Source organism: Channa argus, chromosome 9 (assembly GCF_033026475.1).
Source record: "Channa argus isolate prfri chromosome 9, Channa argus male v1.0, whole genome shotgun sequence".
Lineage (NCBI taxonomy): Eukaryota > Metazoa > Chordata > Actinopteri > Anabantiformes > Channidae > Channa > Channa argus.
In genome coordinates, this window is record NC_090205.1 from 13,251,339 (window position 1) to 13,275,562 (window position 24,224).

At 41.2% G+C, this 24,224-nt stretch overlaps 3 protein-coding genes across 3 annotated transcripts in view; 2 read left to right on the top strand and 1 right to left on the bottom strand.

Annotated features, from left to right (window-relative positions):
• The window catches only part of LOC137133584 (helix-loop-helix protein 2-like), a 48,329-nt gene that overhangs the window by 12,568 nt on the left and 11,537 nt on the right, over positions 1-24,224 (bottom strand). The window contains exon 2 of the mRNA XM_067517352.1: positions 22,339-22,459. The gene's annotated coding sequence lies outside the window, so the exon portion shown is untranslated. The remainder of the gene's footprint in view (positions 1-22,338; positions 22,460-24,224) is intronic.
• LOC137133055 (NAD(P)H dehydrogenase [quinone] 1-like) lies at positions 1,431-4,437 on the top strand. Its single transcript, XM_067516183.1, has 6 exons — positions 1,431-1,986; positions 2,102-2,266; positions 2,345-2,475; positions 2,549-2,662; positions 2,748-2,849; positions 2,919-4,437. The coding sequence occupies exons 1-6, from the start codon at positions 1,983-1,985 to the stop codon at positions 3,216-3,218; spliced, it is 816 nt and encodes a 271-aa protein (XP_067372284.1). The 5' UTR covers positions 1,431-1,982; the 3' UTR covers positions 3,219-4,437.
• LOC137133282 (atypical chemokine receptor 3-like) lies at positions 13,003-18,762 on the top strand. Its single transcript, XM_067516754.1, has 2 exons — positions 13,003-13,237; positions 15,915-18,762. Exon 2 carries the CDS (start codon positions 15,965-15,967, stop codon positions 17,093-17,095), a length of 1,131 nt encoding a protein of 376 aa, XP_067372855.1. The 5' UTR covers positions 13,003-13,237; positions 15,915-15,964; the 3' UTR covers positions 17,096-18,762.

Sequence of the window (24,224 nt, forward strand, 5' to 3'; positions counted from 1 at the left end):
TTCGGCAGTTTGCATGCTTTAAAATAACTTTGTCTTGCTGTTATGCAGTTAAAAATAATGACTGGCCATCTGGATGGTTATTACTCACCTTGGCTTCAACCTCCCAATACTCTAGTCTAATACATTCACAAGCTGTGATTAAATCAGGAACTGCGTCAAACCAATGTTGTATCACCACCTAGTGGTGAAGGTAGGAAGTCATATTCTGTAGGGCAGAGTGGGTTTAAAAGTAGATGGGATAATTACATCTTGGGTACAGATACAATAAATGCACAGCAGACTGAGGTTGAAGTTGAAACTATCAAGTGATAATTCTCAAAGTGGCCAAAACAATAGAATCTTCTCCCAATACAATCCACTCCACCGCCGACTACGACCTCAATCACAAGCACATAGTGGAATTACCACCTTTCTGACAGTTTCTCTTTAAAATCTGAGAAATTCTAATCTTATAAATTAGAATTCATGGCAGAGCTGCTGTATTGGATTGTAATATATTTTACATTGTGACTAAAGAAGTGGCCAGTGATTGTGAATGTGAACCACATTGCTTTTTTACCCACTAACCACATGAGGGCACTATAAGCTAAGTTTCACCGTCATGATCCCGCATTCAAATACAGTTAAAGTGTAGTTTTGTGTATGTAGCTTTTCTGGTCTTACAGTATGAGCTGTATACTGTTCAGAGCAGGGTGTTTTCTAAAGGGGTTTCAAAGGTGGGCTGCAGACGTGGCTTTTATGAATTACTGTATGCGATGAGGCTAGAATTAAACATGTGACTCCCTCAGACAACCTTGACAACACGCCAAATACCTAACACATGTAGAAGGAAGTGTGAAACATATGTGTGAGGCCAGCATACAATGTTGCAACAAAACAGACCAGGATCATGTGGCTCAATACATCACGGACCATGGCCCCCAGCATAACACTTGATCTGTTCCCATCACAACAGAGAGAAGGCAGCCAGGGGCTCAATATGAAACACAGTCAATACCAACATATAAGGAATGGGGATGGAGTAAGAAACTAACAGGTTGCAGTGATTAAAAGAGTTTGAGATGTAAAAACTCTCAAGTTTTTAAAGTTGAACAAGCCATGTGGTGGTTTGAGAAATGCCAACAACAGCTTGAAACTCAAATAAATCTCAGTAAGAGAGTAAATAGAAAGACAACATGAAGGAAGACTGCTGACAAAGCGTGTCCATATGTCTCACTCATGTGGTCCCAGCATGCCTGTGCGCCTATGTGTTAATAAGTAGCAGTTGTTTTTAATCTGCATCCCTCTCCCCCTTCACAGTGGCTGTATAGATGATACTTTTTTGTTCCACATGTGAGCCAGTTCATGTCTAACTTTGATGCAAATTGCCTTTTACAGGGCAACGTTCGTGATGGGGCTCAACCGCAGGCAACTGCTTCTATAGAGGAGGGTAATCTAAAGGAAAACACAGGGTTAGAAACCATGTAACAGTGGAGTGAGACGATCAGTCACCCACATCTGCTTCATCTGGTCTGCACACAACCTTTAAACATCTTGTACACAGACAGAAAAAAACATGCTCTCAAATGTCCACACAGTCAATGTACTGTATACAGTAAAAGATACAGAACTGAGAAATGAACCCACACAACCTGAGTAGGCTAAAAAAGAAAAAGACACGGGATGTCCATGAATGTGTAATTTTGTAAGTTTATTCCAAGTTTAAATCTGCAGCTGATAAAACCTACATATTCTTGGCTTTTATTTGTGTGTAGATTCCACTCCCTGTGTAAGAATGCTTTCCAGTTTCAAAAACCATATGGTGAAAGAGTTGAAGGAGGTAATCTCACAGTGTCAGCTGATTTGCTGATTGACAGCACCTGTGAGAATCCAAATGAGCCTCATGCTTGGTGTATAAATGCAGCAAGTTGAATGTTCCTCCATGATGAGCTGAACTCTCTATTGTTGTCCACCATCATCTACAGTTGACTCTGCATTCTAGGATGGGTGAGTGTTGTTTTACAAAGTTTAATGTAGTTTTTTTTTTCCCCCACTAACATTAGGTTTGGCTGTGGTTGTCACTCAAATGTCACTTGTATTTTTTTGTTTCTTGACTTGGCAGCAAACAAAGTGCTGATCTTGTATGCCCACCAGAGCTCTGGCTCATTCAATGCTGCCGCTAAAAATGCTGCTGTGGAAGTTTTAACAGCTCAGGGCTGCACTGTGGAAGTATCTGACCTCTATGCTATGAAGTTTAAAGCCACAGCTACAGTTGAAGACATCACTGGTATATAATCATCCCGCTAGCATTTCAAAACTAGTGTTTTTGCTTAACCTCCAGCTGATACTTATTTTATCACTGCAGGTGAAGTTAAAAATGCTGAGCACTTCTCTTATGCCGAGGAGAGTAAACTGGCTTGGGAAGAGGGAAAACTGTCCGCTGATATCACAGAAGAACAACGTAAACTCTCTGAGGCAGACCTTATCATCTTTCAGGTAGAGATTACTAGGAAGTGATGTTTTGAGCAAACCTCTACACGGTGAGATTAACTTTAAATGCTGTTCTTAGTTCCCCATGTACTGGTTCACTGTTCCTGCAATCATGAAGGGCTGGTTCGATCGGGTGCTCACACAAGGCTTTGCATACTCTGATGAGAAGCGATACAGCCTGGGAATCTTCAAGGTACATGGGTTTCAAAATGTGGGATCAAGAGTTTACATTGCCAGTCTAAAGCTGTTCTCTTTCTAAATTCTCTTCTCCTCCTTAGGAGAAGAGAGCTATTCTTTCCTTCACCACTGGATCCCATGAGTCCATGTTCAGTGCAAATGGCATCAACGGAGACATGAATGTCACACTGTGGCCTCTACAGGTATAGTTTTGGAATGAATGAAATGCACGAGAAGTAACGTCACAACTAACATAACCCTCTCCTCTGCAGAATGGCATCCTGCACTACTGTGGCTTCCAGGTGCTGGCCCCTCAGATCTTCTGGGCTCCAGCTAGGGTTCCTGCAGAGACTCGCAGTGCCATGCTTGAGGCCTGGCGTACAAGACTGCAAGGCCTCCTGGGAGAAGAGCCACTTTCCTTTACTCCTGTGGACTGCTTTGACAGAGAAAAGGGTTTCCAGCTGAAGCCTGAGGTCCATGAGAAACAAGCCACCAAAGAGTTTGGGTTGACAGTGGGCACCCACCTGGGAAAGCCATTGCCACCCAACAACCAGATGAAAGCTGGAGTCTGAAGACCACAGGGCCTTAGCGTGTCCTTCTGGGCTTAATTGTATGATGAAAATAAAGTCTTACAAAATCTATTGCTGAAGTACATTTCTTGGTTCAAGAACAGTTGGAACATTTGTTCAGCTACAAAAGGTTACAACTGTGGGAGTCATTAAGACTTAAATGGGCAGCATAAACCTTTCACTCTTACACTAAAGGAATGTTTTCACACTGGGAGGCACATGACATTGTGCAAATCCTGAAACTCCAACCTTTATTGCTCTACCTAAACAATTCTGCACTTGACTCAGTCCCTTCATAGCTGTGAAGCAGCAATTGCATCAAGTAATGCTGTACTCAGTCTAGCACCAAGTGACAATGCACTGCTTTAAATGGTTCCCTAAGCTGCTGGAGTCTGAAACGTAACCTAAAGTTACTGTCCAGCATCTAACAGTTTCAAAGAATGAGATCCAGCTCCTCATACCTCTTTGGGCTCTAATTTAAAACGCCTGTCATTAAGTGCTTTGACAGAATTGGTTTCTGCCCAGAAGCCAGAGAAATATGCTTAAGGATTTCAGTTGGACTGGAAATCACTCATCCCCAACATTGTATGAATTCTGGAGGTAGTGCACAACACTTATTTCTGCCTGTGCAATATGTTTCATCTCTTGCTGTTCCTTGTGAACCTGTATGTTTGAATTATCCTTGGCTGTGACCAAATTGTTTTGGACTGGTTATTTGGAAGAAAGCAAGCAAACGTTTCACATGCAGTCTTGTTTAAGCTGATGTGGAGCTTTTGTATACAGACATCCTGCCGACCAAGCAGGCTGATCGCATGCTGGTTTGGGCTGTGCACAAACATAAGTGGCCAGCCACTTTTCCCAGAGAAGCAGCTTTTGTTTGGGTATGTAGGAAATGAGATTGGGACAGGGTGGGGGGTAGGGTGGTTATGCACACTTAAGGAAATGGCCTTCCTCTCTGATGTCCAGACCACAGCCTGTGACATGGAAGGGAAAAAAAGTTGTCAGTGTGCATATGTCACACCAGGTCACCATGTGTTTATTTGTACTGTCACTTTCTGTTCGATAATCACCTGTTTTGGGTCATACAGTGGTGCAGATGAAATTGTGAAAGTGATTTTAAAGTATTCAGTGACCAATAAATTCATTTATTTGTGTTGTTTAGTATGTGGATAACACAGCCAAATGATCCTACCATGACTAGGAGGCATAGATGATGTTTCAACTATGGCTAAACAATTGTGAAGTGCTGCAAATGTGTGAATCATTATGCAGCAATTGGCTTCATCCTTCTAATCAAATCCATAAATCTACAGATAATGCGAACAAACCCTGCAATGGAGGAGGGCTTTTCTAACTGCATCATTATTCCGGACAGACAGGAGTTGGCATTGAGTGCCATCAATTTTTAATGTAAGTAAGAGTTGTATCATAAATCTCAGATCTGATGTCCATCCTGCTCAGCCATTGTCCATCCCAGTTCTCCCACCCTGGCTGCAGGGAAGACCATTTTTGTCTGGTTCAATGGGAGGAAGTGGGCACCATCTTATACCAAGCTTAAACAAGAGCCTCCGGAAAACTGCTGAAATACACACATTTATACAGATTAAAAAAAGCAATTTAATGTTCAGAGGAAGGCTGATGATTGAGTGGACCTTAATAATACCCCATGATTCCACCTAACATGCAATATACAGGGAGTTTGTTAATCTATACAAAGCTGTAATTGTATTAAAGCAATTGTTCAAATAAGGTACGTTAGGGCAACACCAGCATCTTGTTAGTTTAGTTTAACAAAAATCAACTGCTAGCTTGGCTCAGTTTGAGCAACAGTCTATATACCAGCACTATTAAAGCTCACCATTCAATATGTAACACTATATCTTGTTTGTTTAATATGTAGTAAAACTAAAAAAAAAAGGTGTAGTACTATGAGAAACTCTTTTCCCTGTCTGGGCCAAGTAACTTCACAAAGTCTATGTTCCACTTCATCATTTTACATTCATTTCTCCACATCTAGGCAAAAAAGGGTTTAGACCCTTAATCTTTCTCAAGATGTCAAACTATTACTTTGAAGTGTAAGTATAAAAAAAATATGACAAATATCAACATTAAGACCCGATTTCTTAAAAGTGAAGTAAAATTTGGTAATACATTTGAGAGTGCATAACTGGGCCATATGCAATTGATTGTTCTTCGTTGACTTATGGGTGTTTTGATTAGGCTGTAAATGGGTCCCTGTGTTTGCACCAGATGTCACAGGGTTAACAACAGGCCAGCCATTAAACATGACGATCCATACAGACAGGGAAGGAGAACAAGAGTCAGAGTTGGTGAAGGGCAGGAAAAAAGCAGTCTGTTAAGAAATTAGGCAAATTATTTACATGACCCATACTGTCACTCTTCTGGGGCTACATTAAAATCCAATCAATTATACTGCAACCAAAACGCCAACTTGTTGAACGTCATCTGTATGTGAGTGAATCCATTTGTGCACTTATGTGAGCAATGCAAGACAAAGGTCAGGACAGTTATATTAAGACTGAGAGCAGAAAAGGTAATGAAAAACTACCAGCATTTCCCTTCATGCAATACCTGAAGTTGAAGCAATTAGGGCTACTTTGGTCTCGAAAATTGTCCATTGTGTGATCCCCAACGTTATAAAATTGGGAAATTTACTCCGACATCAGATCATTCTCCTCTCCTGTAGATAGGTTCGCACAGTCTTTTTTAAAAACAAACAATTATGAGATTTATACTTAAAAAAAACGATGTTTCACTCCAACATAAAACATTTCATTTTCTCATAATTTCAATGTGAAAACTCCAAAAGAGGCTCCAAATGTGCATGTGTGTGTGCATTGAGGAAAATCTCACAGATTTCTTTATAGTTGTGTTTGCAGCCTGAACAGGTGGTTAGAAATATAATAAATAAGGGTGAACTAACAGCTGTGTAGGAGTACAACCACACAGAGCCAAGGAGCTATTTACAATGGGCAAAACAAAAAAACACGGGTGAAAAAATAATAACAACTCTTTTCATGAACTTCTGCAGGATGTGTCTTTCATGCCTGGCTCTTTTTATCCTCATCTCCATCCTTCTTTTGTGTTAGTCCTCTCCTCTCACCAGTGTGAAAATGCACAGGAAACTTTTACCACAATGGGACTTTTCACGCATCTTTTACTCATTAAGGATTTGAATGTTCGCTGGAGGCGTATTCCTCAGGGGACTGGACTGTAGTTTACCGCATAAGCAAATGCTTTCACAAGTCAGGTTTCTGACAGGCACTTCACTCACCCAGGCAGGCAGTGAGTGAGGCCAGGCAAGCCTGCACTTTGCAACTTTCAAACTCTCACACGGAAAATCGGCCATCAAGTTTTTTGATGAATGGATGGACATCCGGCTTTTGGCTTCCATTCAGGCTCTGATGCATAGATTGCCTGATACTGGGAGGCTGACGTGAGGCAGCAAAGCTGTTTCGTATTTACAAGCAAAGGTTGAATGTGGCTGGGAGGATCAGGGAAGGGTTTTGGTGGTTTGGCTGTGAGTGGCAGGGTTAAGACTGCAGTGAGCCATTACACTCCTCTCTAAATCCTTTTCAATACTGTAATGAGAAGCAGATCTCTACTATCTCCACCACAGCCTGCAGAGTGATGGGAGAAACAGACATATGGTAAAAATGGCAAATCTTGTCCCTCATTACTGTTTGATCCCTAGCTCCAATGTTGACTCCTCTTTCATTTCTATCTTTGACTCGATCTTTATTCTGGGTTTTCTTTTATACATCTCACTCGGACATTTTTCCAGCTGTCATACATTGGTATAAACTATGAAAGCCTACAAATGGCCTGATGTTTTTGTCTGTGAGTACTACATGTAACTAGATGCTTAGGGTTATAGTTGAGACTGTGAAGAAAGACTAGATGAATAGGAGTTGTGCCCCTTTCTAGGAGCTCTAGGCGCACAAGGCTCAAATCCAGATGCTGCTTGGGTTGCCACATCCTGGTCATAATCCCCCTGCAGTGCCACGTCTATGTGTGTATGATTGTTGGGAAGACGAATGAATAGGAACCACCTGGGAGAGAGAAAAATGGCTTGAGGTGATATTCCATCACACGTTGCTCTGGTGATTTCATCATTTTGAACCTCAGGGTCATTTTTAAAGGAGATGATATTTACAGTGCATCGCCATTTGGATCTTTTTCCATTAAAATCAGTCAAGCTTGATTCTTCTGGCATGTTTATGTACATTACTTATTCCATACTCTTGTTTGAGTGCTGTGGAGCTGTGTTTATATCTAATAAACCCTGCAGTGTTTCTGTTAGCCTCTAAGTGTTCTGGCTTAAACTTGACATTTTTCTTGTTGCAGAATGTCACTTTGTCTATATTAAACAAGCCTGTTTACAGCCGATGGAACTTAAAAGTTGCAAACTTAAATTACGCCCCAAGTTTGATCCCCTTCACTGAACTGTCTAGCAAGGCAACATGTACAGGTAATGCTGGTAGTTCTTGCTGCAGGCTTCTCTAAAACACAGTGCATTCCACTAGGGCTGATAGTCCATTTTTCATTTAGCGTGACAGGACAATAGGGGTGAAAGTTAGCTACCTTGTCTGTGAACTCTATTAGCAGCATGGTGCGCCACTGTGTTGTAAAGCACATATCAGTATTGTCAGGATAGGATTACTAGATTAGAGCTGCAGCCCCCAGGGAGCGCAGTGAGAAACCTTCTCATGGACCTCGTGGACAGATTCTGTCATTTACTAAGCCAAACTGGACACTCACTGTCCCCTGGGGCAAGATTTTTTTACCCATCTTCTGCCTGATCCTAGCTGCCATCCTCATATTAATGAACACGTTTGTTATTTGTATGTGCGTGTGTTTTTGCAGAAGTATTAAAGAATGCAGAAAGGTGGGGCTGAACAGAAACCTGTGAGGCTCGTAGAAAACACAGCTTGTACTTTGTTTTAGTTATCGCTGCGTGCAGAGATGACAGACGCTGTCAATGGACTGTATGAGTCACAGCCAGTCATGGAAAGCAGCTAAGCGTGAAGGTAATGACAGATTCAGTGAGGTCAGAGAGAGAGAGCATTGCAGGGAAGCAAGAGAAAAACAACATTAAATACCAGTTTTTAAAGCAGCTAGGCAAATTTTTTTTGGCATGCGAGAAGCATTGCTCCAGGGGATAGCAGCGTTTGTCTGTCAGTTGGTTGGTGATTAATTCATCACTATTGCTCAGACCGAAAGATCACAGTAACTAAATGATAGACTGACAGGTCATTTGGCACATTCAAGGAACCTCTGAGAAGAAATGATGACACTTTTGTGACTGTTTTGACATTTAGTTCACACATTGATGCTCACCAGAGGAGGTATTATAAATTTAGCTTCCTACAAATTGCATTTCATCTGGTCGAAATTTTATTTGGTCCAATACATTACTTAAAATACCTCACCGGATGTGTTGAGTGCTATGTAAAACATAAACACACATAATGACATTTTTAATTGGTACAGTGCTACTGAACAAATGTTACTATACAAACATGGTAAACATTACGCCTGTTAGCGTTGCTGTCAACAAACCAAAAGAGAAATATTACCCAACTCTTTATTTACCTCAGGTCTGAATAAGCTGAAAAGAGGCCTCTGTATGGTACCGGCTCAGCACCAGGCAGTACGCAGCACAAGTTAGGGACTAGTCGGTGAACAGAGTGGTGCATTTAACACCAGTCAGATATTTATCTCAGGAGTTGGTGAAGAGCAAACCATCCACAACTCCCAGAGGAGAGTAAATAGTGAACTTGCTTTTAAAGAATGGACATTACCTCAAATCCAAGTGATGCTGCTCAGATTCTGCTGAATAAGGAATGATTTGCTGAACTTACATTATCAATTTGACAGCATTTTTCATTGCCCCCAAGTGGCAAAAATGCAAGTTTAGGAAATAATATATTTCACATAGTTGCTTAACACAAAGCCTCTTAGTCTCACTTTTCTGCATGTTTGACATCTGAACGCTTCTCAGGTTTCACTCACATTCAGGGCTGGTGTGAGGGGGGGCTCTGTCAATGTGAGGAATGCCTTGACTGCTACATTTCCTGAGATGGACGCACTGCCAAACAGTCGCCTGCATGAACAGATCCCCGAGAGCCAATCCCTGAGAGACACAAAAGATCACCTCATCATGTGCATTCAGCCTCAACAGTGACATAGAATTGGCTGAAAAACTGAAGACAAGTCAAATGGCTGCCAATCTCTTAGAGCACTCTAGAAGGTCCACTGCTTGATCCCACACTCCTTTGCGGGCCTCATCCACCCTGCTTTCAGTTTGCCTCACACAGGCCCAACTCCTTCTGAACGATAAATGGGAATGAATGTCATTAAACGAAAGATGAGTGAGAACAGAAGAAGAGTGGATAACTAGGAATGAGAGGGAGTTGGAAAATGAAAGAGGGAGCCTCAGAGAGGATGGAGGCTGACAGTTGATGGTAAAGATGTGATTGAGAATGAGTTTGAGAGTGACCCTCTGAATGGAGATTTGCACAAAAAAAGACTGCATCTAGACCCCCCAATGTGACTCAGGGCTAGACTACAACAATAGACAGGCAGCCATTAGGAATAACTCTCTAAATCTTTCTTCCTTCGTTTTTCTGAACTCTCCCACACTGTGATCCGCTCTCTCACTGCGTGACGTCAATGGAATCCTGTGTACCTCTCGCTTTCCCCTACCCTTTTCCATTTGCTTATCTCTTGATCATTTTGTTTATCCTGTTTGTGAGAGTGTGCATGAGGAACTTTGCCTGTAAGGGGAGAGGCTGAGTAGCCTAATGCTTAAATAATAAAAGGAATAAATAAATAAAACTTTAGAGATCCAGTTTTGAGCATGAACACACCAAAAGAACAAAACTCTGGCAAAATATATATCAATGTGTCACTTTTCAGTTATTTAGTTTAACTTCAGCCTTTAAACACTTTAAATCATTAAATCATTAAAGAAACTGACATGTAAAAAGTAAGTGTAATAGTATTTATGGCTTAAGTACTAATAGAATTACATCACAAATTACAGTACTGAAAAAAAAGCTTCTGTGAATTATTAAACCTGATATTTTTGCTATCTGAGGGAAGCTGAAACAAGCTGCCAGCACTATGTGGCACATTTACTACTTACAAATTAAGGAACAGAGCAACATTTACATTGTGATTTGGATCCTTGACTGGTGCCTACATAAACTATTCACCCCTCATGGAAGTTTTCAGGCCTTTTTTCTTACAAGATTGAATATTGGTCAGTGTAATTTGTGAAAGCGTTTCCAGGATTGTCATGTAAATACGGTTTTATCTAAGGGGTCGTGTTACTGGCAAATCAGCATCCTGCCCAACTCTGCACCATGAAAACAAAGAATACTCTAAGCACGATGGATACATGAACATTTCCAATTCACTGAATATCCCTTTGAGTACACTTCAAATCAATCATTAAGAAACAAACTGGCACAGGTATGAATCGGCCTAGAGCAGGTCATCCCTTAAATGAGGGGTGCAGTGCAGGAGGCCACCAACCAAAGACAAATCTACAGGAGAGGAAGAGGGGGGACTACCCCCCCATTATAGGGTTTGCCCCCGGCTGGCCCACTCCTCCCCACTCCCAACCAGACCCACCCCAATTGTTCAGTTCCCAAAGCTGTAAATGTAAAATAGAGGTACAATGCGATGTGATCTGACTTTGTCCAACCTTCTCCAAGCAAACTTTTCAACACCAGGTGACAGCATTATGTTCACGACAGCTGCTACACATTGCCCCACGGTAATACGATTATGATTAACGTTTTTCCCTGCTCATACAAACGACCTAACTAGTTGTATTTTCTTAGAGAAGAGTGTCGTGTTCATTTGAGCCCTCGTGTTTATAAAATTATATGCTGTCAGAGCTTTAGGAAAATAAGGTTTTTAGGATCTACTATTAAATCAGTGTTACAGTTTTAGGCACGCCACACAGTTGTTTGGCCTAAAGAATGTGGATGAGAGAGCAGCACCTAATGCTATGATATTTTTAAGTTTGTTGATTTGACTTGATATCAAAAGTCTTTCTATTCTTTTCTATTCAAAGCTGGACAACCTTTTCTTAGACAACTCACACATGGACACACACTTTCCAGACTGGCCTCTCTGTGACTGAGGACTGTATAGAACAGAGGTCAGCAGCAGCAGAGCTACGGATGCTTATCAGAAAGGCTTGCAGATCCCCCCGATGTGCCTGATATGGAGGACAATGGGTATGCGTGCGTAGTGGGAGCTCTCTTTAAAACTGCCTCATTGAAACCGACTTCACTGCTCTGCTCCTTAATGAGGTCAGAGTAGCCTGCTGGCTGTATTTCATCACTGAATTCAGGCCAGACAGCCATAATAAACTTCAGTAAAGTGACCTGTATCAGTCAGTGATATCTTTTTACAAAGCAAACATGCTGGACACACTGTACCTGGTCAGGATTTCAATCATTAAGCATCTTATCAAAGGAATTGCTTTCATTTAAGCTCTATCAAAGCATTTTATCACAATTTCACAATTCACTCTTTTAAGAAATTCAGCAGAAATTCCTTTCTGCTTCTTTGTGTGATCCTGTCTTTGTATGCAACCTGGGGTTAATTACCCCCGGTGGAAGCAGCTGTGAGGCCACCAGAGTTGCAGGTGAGCTTTCAGCAGCTTTCAGTAAACACATGAGGCTCCCAAATGGCTTTGTGCAATTTCCAAAGGATGTTCCTGAAATGAGGCCGAATGTAGACCAAATGACAATGAAACAACAAAGTTCCTGCACCTGATGTTGTTGCCCAATTTTTAGAACAAACACTGCATTAAAAAAAAAAAAAAAACAGCTCATAAATAACCAAAACTTGCATCAGATTAAAATATGAGCTGAATCATCAACACAGATGTTGCTGTTGTTCGTTATTCAGAGGGTGTTTTCAGTTACTTCGATCTACTGTGATGTTGGGTTTAACCTGTTTGTTGGTTTTGGGTGGAAACAGAAGACAGAAGATGTGGTTTATTAAACGTCTGCAGCTCCGGTTTCATATTTAGGTAACTGGGGTGGGGCACTGTAGACACCACAAGGAGGTGCATTTGTAGCATGATTTAAGGTGGTAAGTGTCTATTGTGCAGTATAGGTTCATTAAAACTGTATTTTTAAAAAAACCCACAATAATCCATTGCCTCTTCTACAAAGACAAAAATGTGTTTTTTAACATGATTAAAACTCACTTTCATACATTAGACTGTATACTTTTTTATAAAATATGGCATTAATAATATACAATGTCATGTAAAATACAAGATATTATTTACATACTTTACAGGAACCATATAACTGAGGAATAATTGTTATTGACATAAATGTCCATGTCATATAAAAACGTGAGGATAAAGTAAGGTTGACCTTTACGTGTATGTGATGTATCTTTTTTTTTTACCACAAAAACTGTACAGAACTGTCACCAAGTCATGAATTTAAAAAGTGTTACAGACGGTGTTACAGATGATAATACACACATATTACAGCATACGGACATGTATAGACCTGAATTCTATTTCAAACCCTCATGAAGGGACTGCAAGTGTATTTCAATGTGCCATGAAATTTCGTATTATGTTTTTCATATGGTGCATGGAAGGCCGGAAATTAAGCGTCTGCTCTCTCTCTGTGTCTCTCTCTCTGTCTCCCTCTGTCTCTCTCTCTCCCTGTCTGTCTTTTCCCTCGGCTTGGCCGAAACTCGCGTGGCTTCTTGTTTATTGAACCCTTGAGGTGATGCCAAGTCGATGCCTCCGCCTAGCTCTTTGGACCAGCCTCGGAGGCGTAGCTCCGCTGAGTTTCAGCGAGCCCAGAAACGAGGAACACGCTCAGATTCATTTCAGCGCGCAAGTTTCCCGCAGTGGAGTTGAACGTCTCCATCGACGCAGACGCGAAAACGAGGCAGTTCTTCAAAGCCCAAAGGGAGACTTCAGGTGGACGATCACTTACAATCAGGTGAGCTGCTAGAATGAGCTCGTGCTGCCACGAAACGTGTATTTTCTCGTCTTTTTCTCTACACTTTAAATGATGTATAGCTGCTTAATAACAACAATTTTTTGCAAAAATCAGTGTATTGCCACATATTATCATATGAAAACCGAGATAAAATCATACAGGTCTACTAAGTATTGTCGCCTACATCAACGGAAGTTCAAAGCTGTGACTGAATTCTTTGAGGAACATTATTTGGAGCTATCTCTCCATCTTCCCAGCGTCTCTGCGCGCTGTTTGTTTACTTCCCCATTCAAACACGGAGTCCCACCACTGTATGCCGAGATCTGATAAGAGAAGTTTGTTTCCAGTCTGATTTAAATCGACTATGAAAACAATGGCATTGTATGTGATTGCCGTCAACAGCAGCCTGGGACCGTTCACTGGATTTGATTTGTGCGTCCACGCGGAAAAACATGACGTGCTGTGCCATCAACTAAAGCCCTCACACACACCAGAGAGACAGAGAGACAGAGGCTGACAGGAGAAACTAGTGACAAACATGCTGCACCTGCACTGTCCTGGCCGACATTAGCACATGAAAATGTGCCTTTGTAACTTGCGTTTTGTGTGAATTGGGAAACAAAAGAGCTTTTCAGCTGACTTGTGATTTGCTACTGCTTGGAAAAGAGGAAAAACAGAGATACAGAGAGAGTGTGCTGCCTATTGTTATCCGATGGTGTGGGTGTTAAAAGGTTAATTAGCTTGAAGCCTGTGGGGCTACCTGGCACCTACAGGTATTTTCCATATAATATGAGGGAATTAGACGGAGACTATTGTGAAGGATTATCTCTCTGAAATGAATAGCACTCCCCAGAGTGCCAAAATAACTGAAAGTTAAATTAAATGTGAGTTATCTGAGATCTCTTTATCAGCGTGAAGAAGTATTTGGAGCTATTAAATGATAAATTGCCACTTAGATTGTATTTTTATCCAAAGCACTTTACAATGTTGCTTCTCATTCTGCCTTTCACACATCAGTGGCAGGGCTGCCATGCAGGGTGCTCACCTGACCCACTGGGAGCAACCTGGGGTTCAGTGTCTTGCCCAGAGACATGGGGATTAAACCACTGACCCTGTGGACAACTACAGAGTTATTTATTAGATAGGTATATCTAAAGTAAACTCCTCGTTTGCCTCTGTTGGAAGAGAGCAATTATTTCTAGTCATGTGTGGTATTTCATGACATTGAATACAAAGCACATCTATATTTCCACAAAGCAACTTTGATCAGTGGTTTTCAACATTTCCTACAATAACCTGGTACATTGGAGCATTAATATGCACTATTGATACTGCAGCTAGACAAGGTGGATCTTGTTATAACTACTCTACATACCAGTGGGTATTTTACACTGTCAGATGATTTGTTTGCATAAAATCAGAATCTGCAGAGTAGCCAGTAACCTGCAGATTAGACAGCTGTACATCTTAATGTGATCCAGGTGTGCATACACTTATTCTCACTTTGCCTCTTCTTTCATCATTCTCTGTCACTTTGTGCCAATTATCCTGTGCACAGCATGACTACTATATGGACAGATGTCTGTTGAGGTCACATTTCACTGCTTTCCGACGTGCTGTGTCACCCAGTGGTCGGTGACCCTTGTTTTAATCATGGTTGGACCATTTTGTGGGCGTCAAGCCTCCTGCTGGTCTATCTCACAATTTGCTCCTTGGGCGTGCAAGTCAGTCTGGGGCAACAGCGGGGTTAGGCCACTCGTGTTCTGGTTTTGATCTGTCACCTTTCACCTATGATCTTTCACACCATGGCAGGCTGCCAGTTAGGGGAGTTGAGAGAGACATCACAGCCAAAAAGCCGTGAAAACAAGTCAGATCCAGTTAAGCAGCGCTGGACATTTTAGTGCCCTTAAAGGCTCAAAAGGTTACAGACTCTCCAAAGCAGCTCTACACTGCTACCACTGTGAATGTGCATGCTGCCTTAGTCACCTTACCAAAGCCTAAATGGACCCTGCATTTCAAATTGTCTGCATATGTTTGTGTGTTATTAGATTCAGATGTTGTAAAATGACGTATTTGAGGTTATGAGCATCCTTTTCTTTGATCATCTGTGTGCTGACAGCTCCTCTAACCCTCTCTGTGTTGTCTATAGTGAAGAGAAACATAGGATTTTTCTTTTTCTACTACAGGGATATTAAGGGAAAACATTTAAAGTGGCATCAAGTTTCCCACCCTGACCAACACTTTATCTCTGAATGCCCCGAAAACTTCAGACAGACACCCTGTTTGGACTTCTCCACCCCCTTTCCTTATTTCCAATCCGTAGTGTGCTAGTGGATCTAATGAAAACACTTATTGTAGTGCTCCCTGACCACACATCCATCATGGAGAACTCCTATTTTAGTGACAGGACCACAGAGAGCCACTAACTCATGAAAGCAGTGTTTTAACAAGTTAACCACATTAAGATTCCTCAGGATCTGGTAGCACACCACAAGCGCCTTTATGTTTTATTAGCTTATGCAGTTTGAGTACAATAAGCCCTGTTTGTGCAACTGGAAATTGCTTCTCATATATAATACCAGAGGGATAAATGTAAGAACTGGCAGAATGTATATTTGTCCACTTGCCAAAATACTTGTGTGTTGCAAACACTAATCAGTTATTCTTGTTTTTACAGGATTTGTCCACGTCAGAGGTGGTGTGTGTTACCTCCCAGGGGTCTGCAAAATGAGTGTGATCACCGGTGAGCTGGAGGAGCCGTGGGAGTTCAACTTCTCCGAAACCTTTAGCAACATATCGAGAGTGGACACAGTGGTGTGTACCACCATTTTCAATCGCAACGCTCTGCTCTTCTCCATGTGCGTCCTCTACAGTTTTATCTTCATCATTGGTCTGGCTGCTAACGCCCTTGTGCTCTGGGTCAACATCCGTGCCCAAAGAGACTCCGCCCCTCGCCATGAGACACACATGTACATCGCCCACCTGGCTGTTGCAGATCTGTGTGTGTGTCTCACTCTGCCCGTGTGGGTGAGCTCGCTGGCCCAGCATGGACACTGGCCCTTTGGTAAGGTGGCGTGCAAACTCACACACCTGCTGTTCTCTGTCAACCTCTTCAGCAGCATCTTCTTCCTGGCCTGCATGAGTGTCGACCGCTACCTAAGTGGGACACACCACAATGTCGATGAGGGAGGCAAGCGCAGGAAGCTGATTCGCCGCGGTGCATGTGTAGGGGTGTGGCTTCTCGCTCTGGCGGCCTCCTTGCCAGAGACCTACTTTCTGGATGCTGTGACGTCAACACGTGGGGACTCCATGTTGTGCATGCCTGTTTACCCAGGGGAAGACCACATTAAGTGGATGGTTGGAGTGCAGCTGAGCTTCATCCTGCTGGGCTTCGTTCTCCCCTTCCCTGTCATCGCAGTGTTCTACGCCCTGCAAGCGAGAGCTTCCACACGCTCTTCTACTTCTTCTTCTTCATCGGGTTCCACAGTAGAGCAGGAGCGCTGTGTGAGCCGCAGGGTGATCCTGGCCTATATTGTGGTGTTTTTGGGTTGCTGGGGGCCTTACCACAGTGTCCTTCTGGCTGATGTCCTGACACAGCTGAGCATTGTGACTCTGACCTGTAACCTGGAGAATGTGATTGTTGTGGCTTTACACCTCACACAGTGCCTGTCTTTGTTCCACTGCTGCTTCAACCCCATCCTCTACAACTTCTTAAACAGAAACTACCGCTATGACCTCATGAAGGCCTTCATCTTTAAATACTCTAAGAGGACAGGCTTGGCACGCCTCATTGATACTTCCAACATGTCTGATGCTGAGTACACTGCTGTAGCTGTAGACAATCCCCCACAGATCTGAAACTTTTCAATAACCAAGTCCTGAATACTGTTTCTATACAATTACGACGCAACAGAAACTTACAACTGATTTGTTGTGACAATCTGTTCACTATCACTTTATTTTTGACACAGATAACAATGAAAAGAGAAAAGTCAATCCAGTAGCTTTTTTTCCGCAATCTGCTTGATTTGAAACAGGCAAATATTAATTGCGTTGGACTGATTAAAAGCACTTAGAATGTAGTTCTATTATACCTGCTGATGATATGAATATAGTCATTTTAATCTCATTTGTAAAGCAAAAACAGTGACCATAAATGTAAACAATCGTTGCCTTCACTATGTATGTAGGATTGTTCTGTGTGTGTGTGTGTGTGTGTGTGTGTGTGTGTGTGTGTGTGTGTGTGTGTGTTATTCATTGAATTGTGTCAAAAGCGTCAGGCATTTGCTGACTGATTGTATCAGCAAACCAATATTGTTAATCTTTTTTCATCAAGTTATATTTATATACTTTTTTAACAGTTTTGACTCTTTTACAATGTAAAGGAAAACCGTCAGGCACTGATCTCTGCTTAGTGCTCTACTTCATACAATTCTGCCTCATTGTCTTAGTCGAGCCACTGGGCGGCTCAGTGTAGACCTGCTGTCTCTTTATTAGTCATAACCTTATATCCCATCAGCTGAATCCTTCAGACAAATAATAAATTGAGTTGTTTCATAAAACTTAGGATTGTAAATTATCTATTGTGTTCTCTGTGTATTGTAAGAAAAAATACTACAACAACCAGGAAGAACAATCCACCTACAACAACATTTACGTTTATTTATTGACAAACCAACATGTAAAAATGAGGTATAATCAACAATTGCCTTTTTAATGTAAGCTTTGACCTGGGAATTTTATTTTTACTTTCAGACAGAGCCAAGTCTCCTCTTTCCACCTGTTTTTAGTCATTGTACTGAGCCAAAATAAATATAGACTCGCTAAGCTTATACATCATATTCTCAAAGACAGTGTATTTCCCAAAAAGCCACGCTTTGTGCACACAAAGATTATCATCGTCCACACTGCAAATTATTAACTTCTGGTCCAAATGTTTCTAAGAATTGTCTGGAGGATTCAGAAGGGAGTTCTGAGCTCAAAGAGCAGAAACATCTAGCTCCCATCTACTGAAATATACAGTATCGTATAATACACTGCTCTGTCTTTTTTTTTAGCATCATGGCTAATACTGCAAACACAGATTTGCATAATCCTGCTGCCTCAGCACACAGGTCACAGACGACTTAGACTTTGATGACCAAATAAATGAATGAATAGCTTTACTCATTTTATGAAAGCAGCAGCAGCTTGGTTGTGCAACAAATGTCTATTAGGGACTAAATAAAGGACAACACTGCATTATTTCATAATGTTTGTGTGATGACAAGGAAGGAAATTGTATGTGTCGTAAACATTTAGTTTTACAGTTAGTCACTGTTGTTGTAGAAGACATCATGTTCTCTTGATATGCTGCGAGCACATTGTGTCATGTGATCAGTAACACATGGAGGCTGTTACACTAAAGATTTCCTTGGCAATTAGACTGGAGACATGAACGTGTCTACAAGAACAGAGGCATTTCTTTGATGTAATAATGTAACATGTTTTTTTGTATATTAAATAAAGAGAAAATGTTTCAGTGATTTTTAGTTCATGTTAAAGTATTTTAATCACCTTTACGCAACCAGATCCATACAATACGGTGTTTTAACAGAAGTGTTTCAAAAACACTGAATTAACACACAATAGACAAACCCATCAGGAATAAACTACAAATATATCAGCTATCTCTCATGTGTATTTAGTTATTTAAAATTGCCTAAGATTGTCAGTGAAAAACATTTGAAAATACAGCAAAAGAAGAAACAGATGTTACATCTGCTACCCTAAAGGAATAGCCTGACTTCTTTTTCTATCACTAGGGTAAATGAGAAGAGATACATTTAAAATATGAGTGTTTAGATTTGTAAAGTGCCACCTACTGTGTTTTAGAAAGAAAAAGAGATTTAGCACCATCAAAAATGTGATGTGACCAACAACTCAGAAAGGTAACAGTATTGCAGTTATTAGGACCCAAGTGTAGGACACGAGAGGGGCAAGTTTGAACTAAGTGCTTTAACTAACAAGAAAAGAAAATAACTCAGGGGCAGGGTGCAGTGAAATAAAAGAAAAATGTCTTTACGTGACATTAGGAAATGTAAAAATAAAGACCAAAATAAAACCAAAAAACACATGAACTCAGTCCAAGGGCAAACCTACAACAGTTTCGAAACATGAGCAAAAAAAAAAGAGGCTGGAGCTGAAGACCAAGAAATAGAGTACGCAACAAAAGACTGACAACTAACTGGCAAAGTGTGTGGTTCAACAGGTCCCCAAAGAGCGACGCTTGATTACAACAAGATGAGCTGCAGCTGGCAAGGCAGTGAGGAGAGCAAAGAGAGGAGGGAACAGTTTAATGTGTGTGCGTGAGTAAGAGAGAGAAGAAGCTGAGGGATAAATGTGGGTATTAACCTGATCAGTGGACAAATTAAAACAAGGGACCAAGCAGAGTCCATGACAGTCTTGGGGAACAGGAGTACATACACCTGTATGTACTTCTGTTTCACAACCCTATAGTAAGACATGGTCTTGACAACTCATATGTCTTTGCTGCTTTAACCCCAGAACTCGGCCCAGTCTCTTGTGAGTAGGACAACACCCTAGCACTGTTATTCTCAGGATGTGTGGCAAACTTCCAGGCTGCCTTCTTGCAATCATCTGCCAATTATGAGTACTTCAGCATCTTCCGCTCACAGGCACCCTCTGCCCCTTGTCCCACAGGACAATGAGCTCATTCAGGAAGACCATTTAGGCAACCAGGGACCACATCCTTATGTCATGTAGTTGAGAAACAGTTGAGTAGAACACAATTACTAACAGGTTTGCCTTGGGAAATTGGTAAACAATTGGGCAATATACATGTATGTCACTCAGTGATATTTTTCACCTTTTCTTGTTTGAACCCCTCATCCTCTACCTTTCTCCCCTGCAGCCTATAGACTTGGCCTCCTTTTTAAGTATTTCCCTTGAGACTGGGAACTCTTGCTGACAGGAATTATTGAACTTGGCACCTGAAAGTGTGCACTACTTTAGTCAGTGAATGAGTGAGCTACTCCTGTTAGGCTGCCTTCATCTTGCTACACCCATGATTTGTCGTTATCACCTCTGCCACGATCATCGTCAACCTTTCTCTAAGTTAGTAAAGAATGTAAAGGATATGCTTTCCATCCTTCTATGCATCCATTATCATAATCCCACTATCTATCCCAGCTGTCACTGGGCGAGAGGCGGGGTACACCCAGGACAGGTCTCTAGTCTATCTCAGGGTCAACACAGAGAGGTATACACAGACAGACAAAACATTTACATTCACACCTACGGACAATTTTAGATTCACCAATTAACTTAACGTACATGTCTTCGGACTGTGGGAGGAAACATGGAGAAAGACTGCAGCCGGCCGGGGATTTAAACTCGGGGCCGTGGTGCCCAGAATATGCTTTGCTTAAGCATAATATTAAGGGAAACAACATTTTAAAAAGTAGATTTAGAAACAGCCTCTCTCTAAGAAAGGGTCCAAAGGCTAGCTACAAAACCTGGATAGGATAAATAGGATTTAATCAATAAACCAAATTACCACAGTGCCTCAATGAACCCGGGGTCTTTAGGGCCCATTAAATCTGGCTTGGTTGAGGTTTAGTTTTTGGTTTTATTGATGCTTGGCCCAGTTTCTGATCCTTAACACTGTCAGTTTAATTCTTTATTTATTCTTGAGGCTAAAAACATCCTTTGTGTGGGACACGCAGAAAAATGTGTTACTGATCTTTCCAGCTAACTCTGGGTTTAATGCTAGTATATTTAATGCTAGACATTTCTACAAACATAGTAGATGGACATTTACAGTGCAGTAAATTATAATTACAACTCAAGATGAGGTGTTATACTGTATTTCAGACCAAATACCATAGTATTACTCCAAACACACATGTGCAGGTGCTGCAGTCAGTGGTCTGTGCTTTACTTGGCAGGCATAGATGCTATGTAGTGTTATGCTTCCTTTTGCAGTTTGCTAGTAATGAGTCGCTTTGGATTCTCTTTGTTCCCACTGTAAGTTGTTTGACAAACATACTCAGGATCACTTTGTGAGAATATAATGTGAAAGTGGCAACGACAGGAACAAATTCTGAGAGGTAACTCATAATATTTTCTGTACGGTCTGATGTCCTGCTCAGTCATGGTTTTGTTGTGGCTGGTTCATACAATATGTGAGTTACATGGCAACCGTGAGCTTAAGTAAGGATGAGAGCTGACGTCCACTGAGGGAGTGTTACTTTACAGTATGATAATAGTCTACACCTTAGGCTGAGAAGAGCTGAAAACCTTAGTGAATAATTTAGATGTAATGGATTTTTAAAAATGTTTTTCACAGGAAGAGAATGATTTGCAAATGCACTGAGCACACTGATTTTGCACATTAGGATATTTTCACACATTACCAGGCTTTGTAGCTGTAAATGTGACTTACATTATTCCTGGCCCGTTTCCAAACATTTACTTTAAGTTCAATTCCCAATCAAGTCTATGCTTGCTTTGCTTGGTCTGGCAGGAATTCCGGACGAGGACTTATAGCGAATGAAACAACTTGAATTATTAATAAGGAAAAAGGGGAAAGTAGCAGCTGCTTGTGCTCACAGTGAGGTTTTGGTGTGAATGTAAAGAAAGTGAAAGGATATGGTTAGTTTAACACTCCATGACTCCAGTGTTATACCCAGATCCTGGACAGATGTTCAGTCAAAGGGGCAAAAAAAAAATATATGTTTAACAACCATCCAACCTGAATTTGGATCAGACATATGGTGTTTACAAAGTCATGGATTATCGAACCTTCCAAGCAGAGATCTGATAACATTAAGGGGAGGAGAGTGGGATATATGAATAAGTATTACCAATGCAGAGACATATGTTTCTGTGTTCAGGACTATGATGATACTGTAAGGGTCTTTCAGAGCAGATGGTCTGTACACTCAATATTTTCAGTTTTAGACAAGGGGGGGGGCCACAGATAATAGTCCTTCAGCTGAGAGACCTAAAAAGGGATTCATGCTCCATTTGTTATCAAAAAGCTGGTTCAACATAATTACAAAGCAAGCAAACGAACAAAAGATACAGTTCTCACTTACCTTTTAATTTGTCGGGTTTTAAGATGTTTGTCTCAGAGTTTTCTGCCTCCATCCAAATATAATGGTAGAGAATCGGATTTCACATACAAAGGAATCTGTGGACTATCCAGAGACACTGCGTCTGGAAAGACATGTTTTGTTTTTTTTAAAGCAAACTAAATTCCTTTCATGTCTGTTGTCTTTGGTGTCAGCTATCTGGATCCTGAACAAATAATTCCAAAGCATTGCTAAATACGGCTAGAGAAAAATCAGCAAAATATTTATTATTCAGAACAACAAGAACAACTAGAGCAGTACTTGTGCAAAGATGATGAAACGGTACTGACTAATTCCAGTAACCAAGTCCCATGGCTGCCTGCTGTACTGTACGGTGGATTTTTAAAAACATTTTCCCTGAAAACAGCTGCCTAATGTTGATGGAGACAGAATTAAAACAGTAATGTCATAGGCTGTAAAACCAAAACAGTAAAAGATAGTGAATTGATATTTATTTTAAAGCAACAGTAACATTCTTTGTCTGGTGTACAGCAGGTCCAGATATTCAGATTGCTTGGCTAAAAGACACATCTAAGCTGTTTGCACTGTGAACGACATCCCTCTTACTTACCTACTTATGGTGCAAACAGAGATTAGAGACAGAGTCTTCCAGGTATGACTGATAAAGCTAAACCCGTCATAATGGATCCCATGGCTTATTGTTGGTGTGAAAGCTCTAATTTCTTCCAGATTCACAAATGTAACTGTATATGCAAGTCACTGCGTGTGAAGGCTTGATGTTTTTGGGAAGGTGGGCTGATTTATACCACACTCCGTACAGTGTTGGGGTTTAGACCTCACCTAATTCATCCAACGTCACCGTCAGCTTCAGGAGCGCAGCCTGATGTACAGCTTTAAGTTCGCCCTACACTCGATCAGCTCACTGACACACTCGTGTCAGAGCCTCAGATAAAACATCACAGACATGAAAGAGAAAGCAGCTGCTTTGCGGCTTAAGGAGGCACACAAATCCACACAAACCATTTTCCTGTGTTATTAATGCATGCCAAATGTTTTATATGCACCCAGTAATGTGTTTGGAGTGAGGAGGAGGTTGGTTTTACGTCAAGTGAAAGAAATGTGTTGGATTTGTTCATCCATTGTTTATTTAACTAATCTGTCCTCTACATCAAAAGTTAAGCTCCAACATCTTCCTTTAGTGCACAGTTTAGTTTTGTTTGTCATAGCATTAGACTCTATCAAACCACCCTTCTCTCCAGTTGGATAATGAATACTCTTATCTTTAGCGCTCTGAGACTGACTGCAGGTAATGATAGCTTATTTTGACTGCTCAGACACTATGATAGAATGAAGGGGTTGATACTCTTTTATCTCCGCTGACAGAGTGTGTTAACAGTGACAGCTAAAATAAAAAGTAGGATTGGTGGTATGTACCTCCCAGAGGTGACAAAAAAATGCCAGCTTTTGGCTGCGTGCAGTGTTTTGTCTGTGATGATGCCTGAGCAGACAAATGTCCTCCTTTGGTTCCTGTCTGGGGTCAGACTCTGGCATTCCACTGGGAAAAACAAGCCTGTTTATTCAGACAAAAGCAGGGCGTCTCAGTTAGGTCAACATGACATTAGTGTGCCAGAACCCAGTTTAATAAGCTTCATAAACCTCCTGTTGGCTCCTCTCTCTTTCGACTTTGTGATACATGAAACATTCCTGAGATTTTCCCCAATTAATAGGCTGTGCGAGACTTGGGAAATAGTAGAAGTGAAAGTTTGCATTTAGGATGTTTTGAACTAAAGGTTTAACACCCACAACATATTATTGTTCTTAGTAGGGTTGCTATTATATATTAAGTTGTTAATATTGGCTGAGAAACATATGAAAGACGGTCAATGTCA

Excerpts from the sequence above, each read along its gene's own strand:
- LOC137133055 (XM_067516183.1), top strand. Across the intron at positions 2,476-2,548 it reads CAGACCTTATCATCTTTCAG|TTCCCCATGTACTGGTTCAC; the intron begins GTAGAGATTACT and ends TGCTGTTCTTAG. Across the intron at positions 2,850-2,918 it reads TCACACTGTGGCCTCTACAG|AATGGCATCCTGCACTACTG; the intron begins GTATAGTTTTGG and ends TCTCCTCTGCAG.
- LOC137133282 (XM_067516754.1), top strand. The coding sequence starts at position 15,965 with ATGAGTGTGATCACCGGTGAGCTGGAGGAGCCGTGGGAGTTCAACTTC.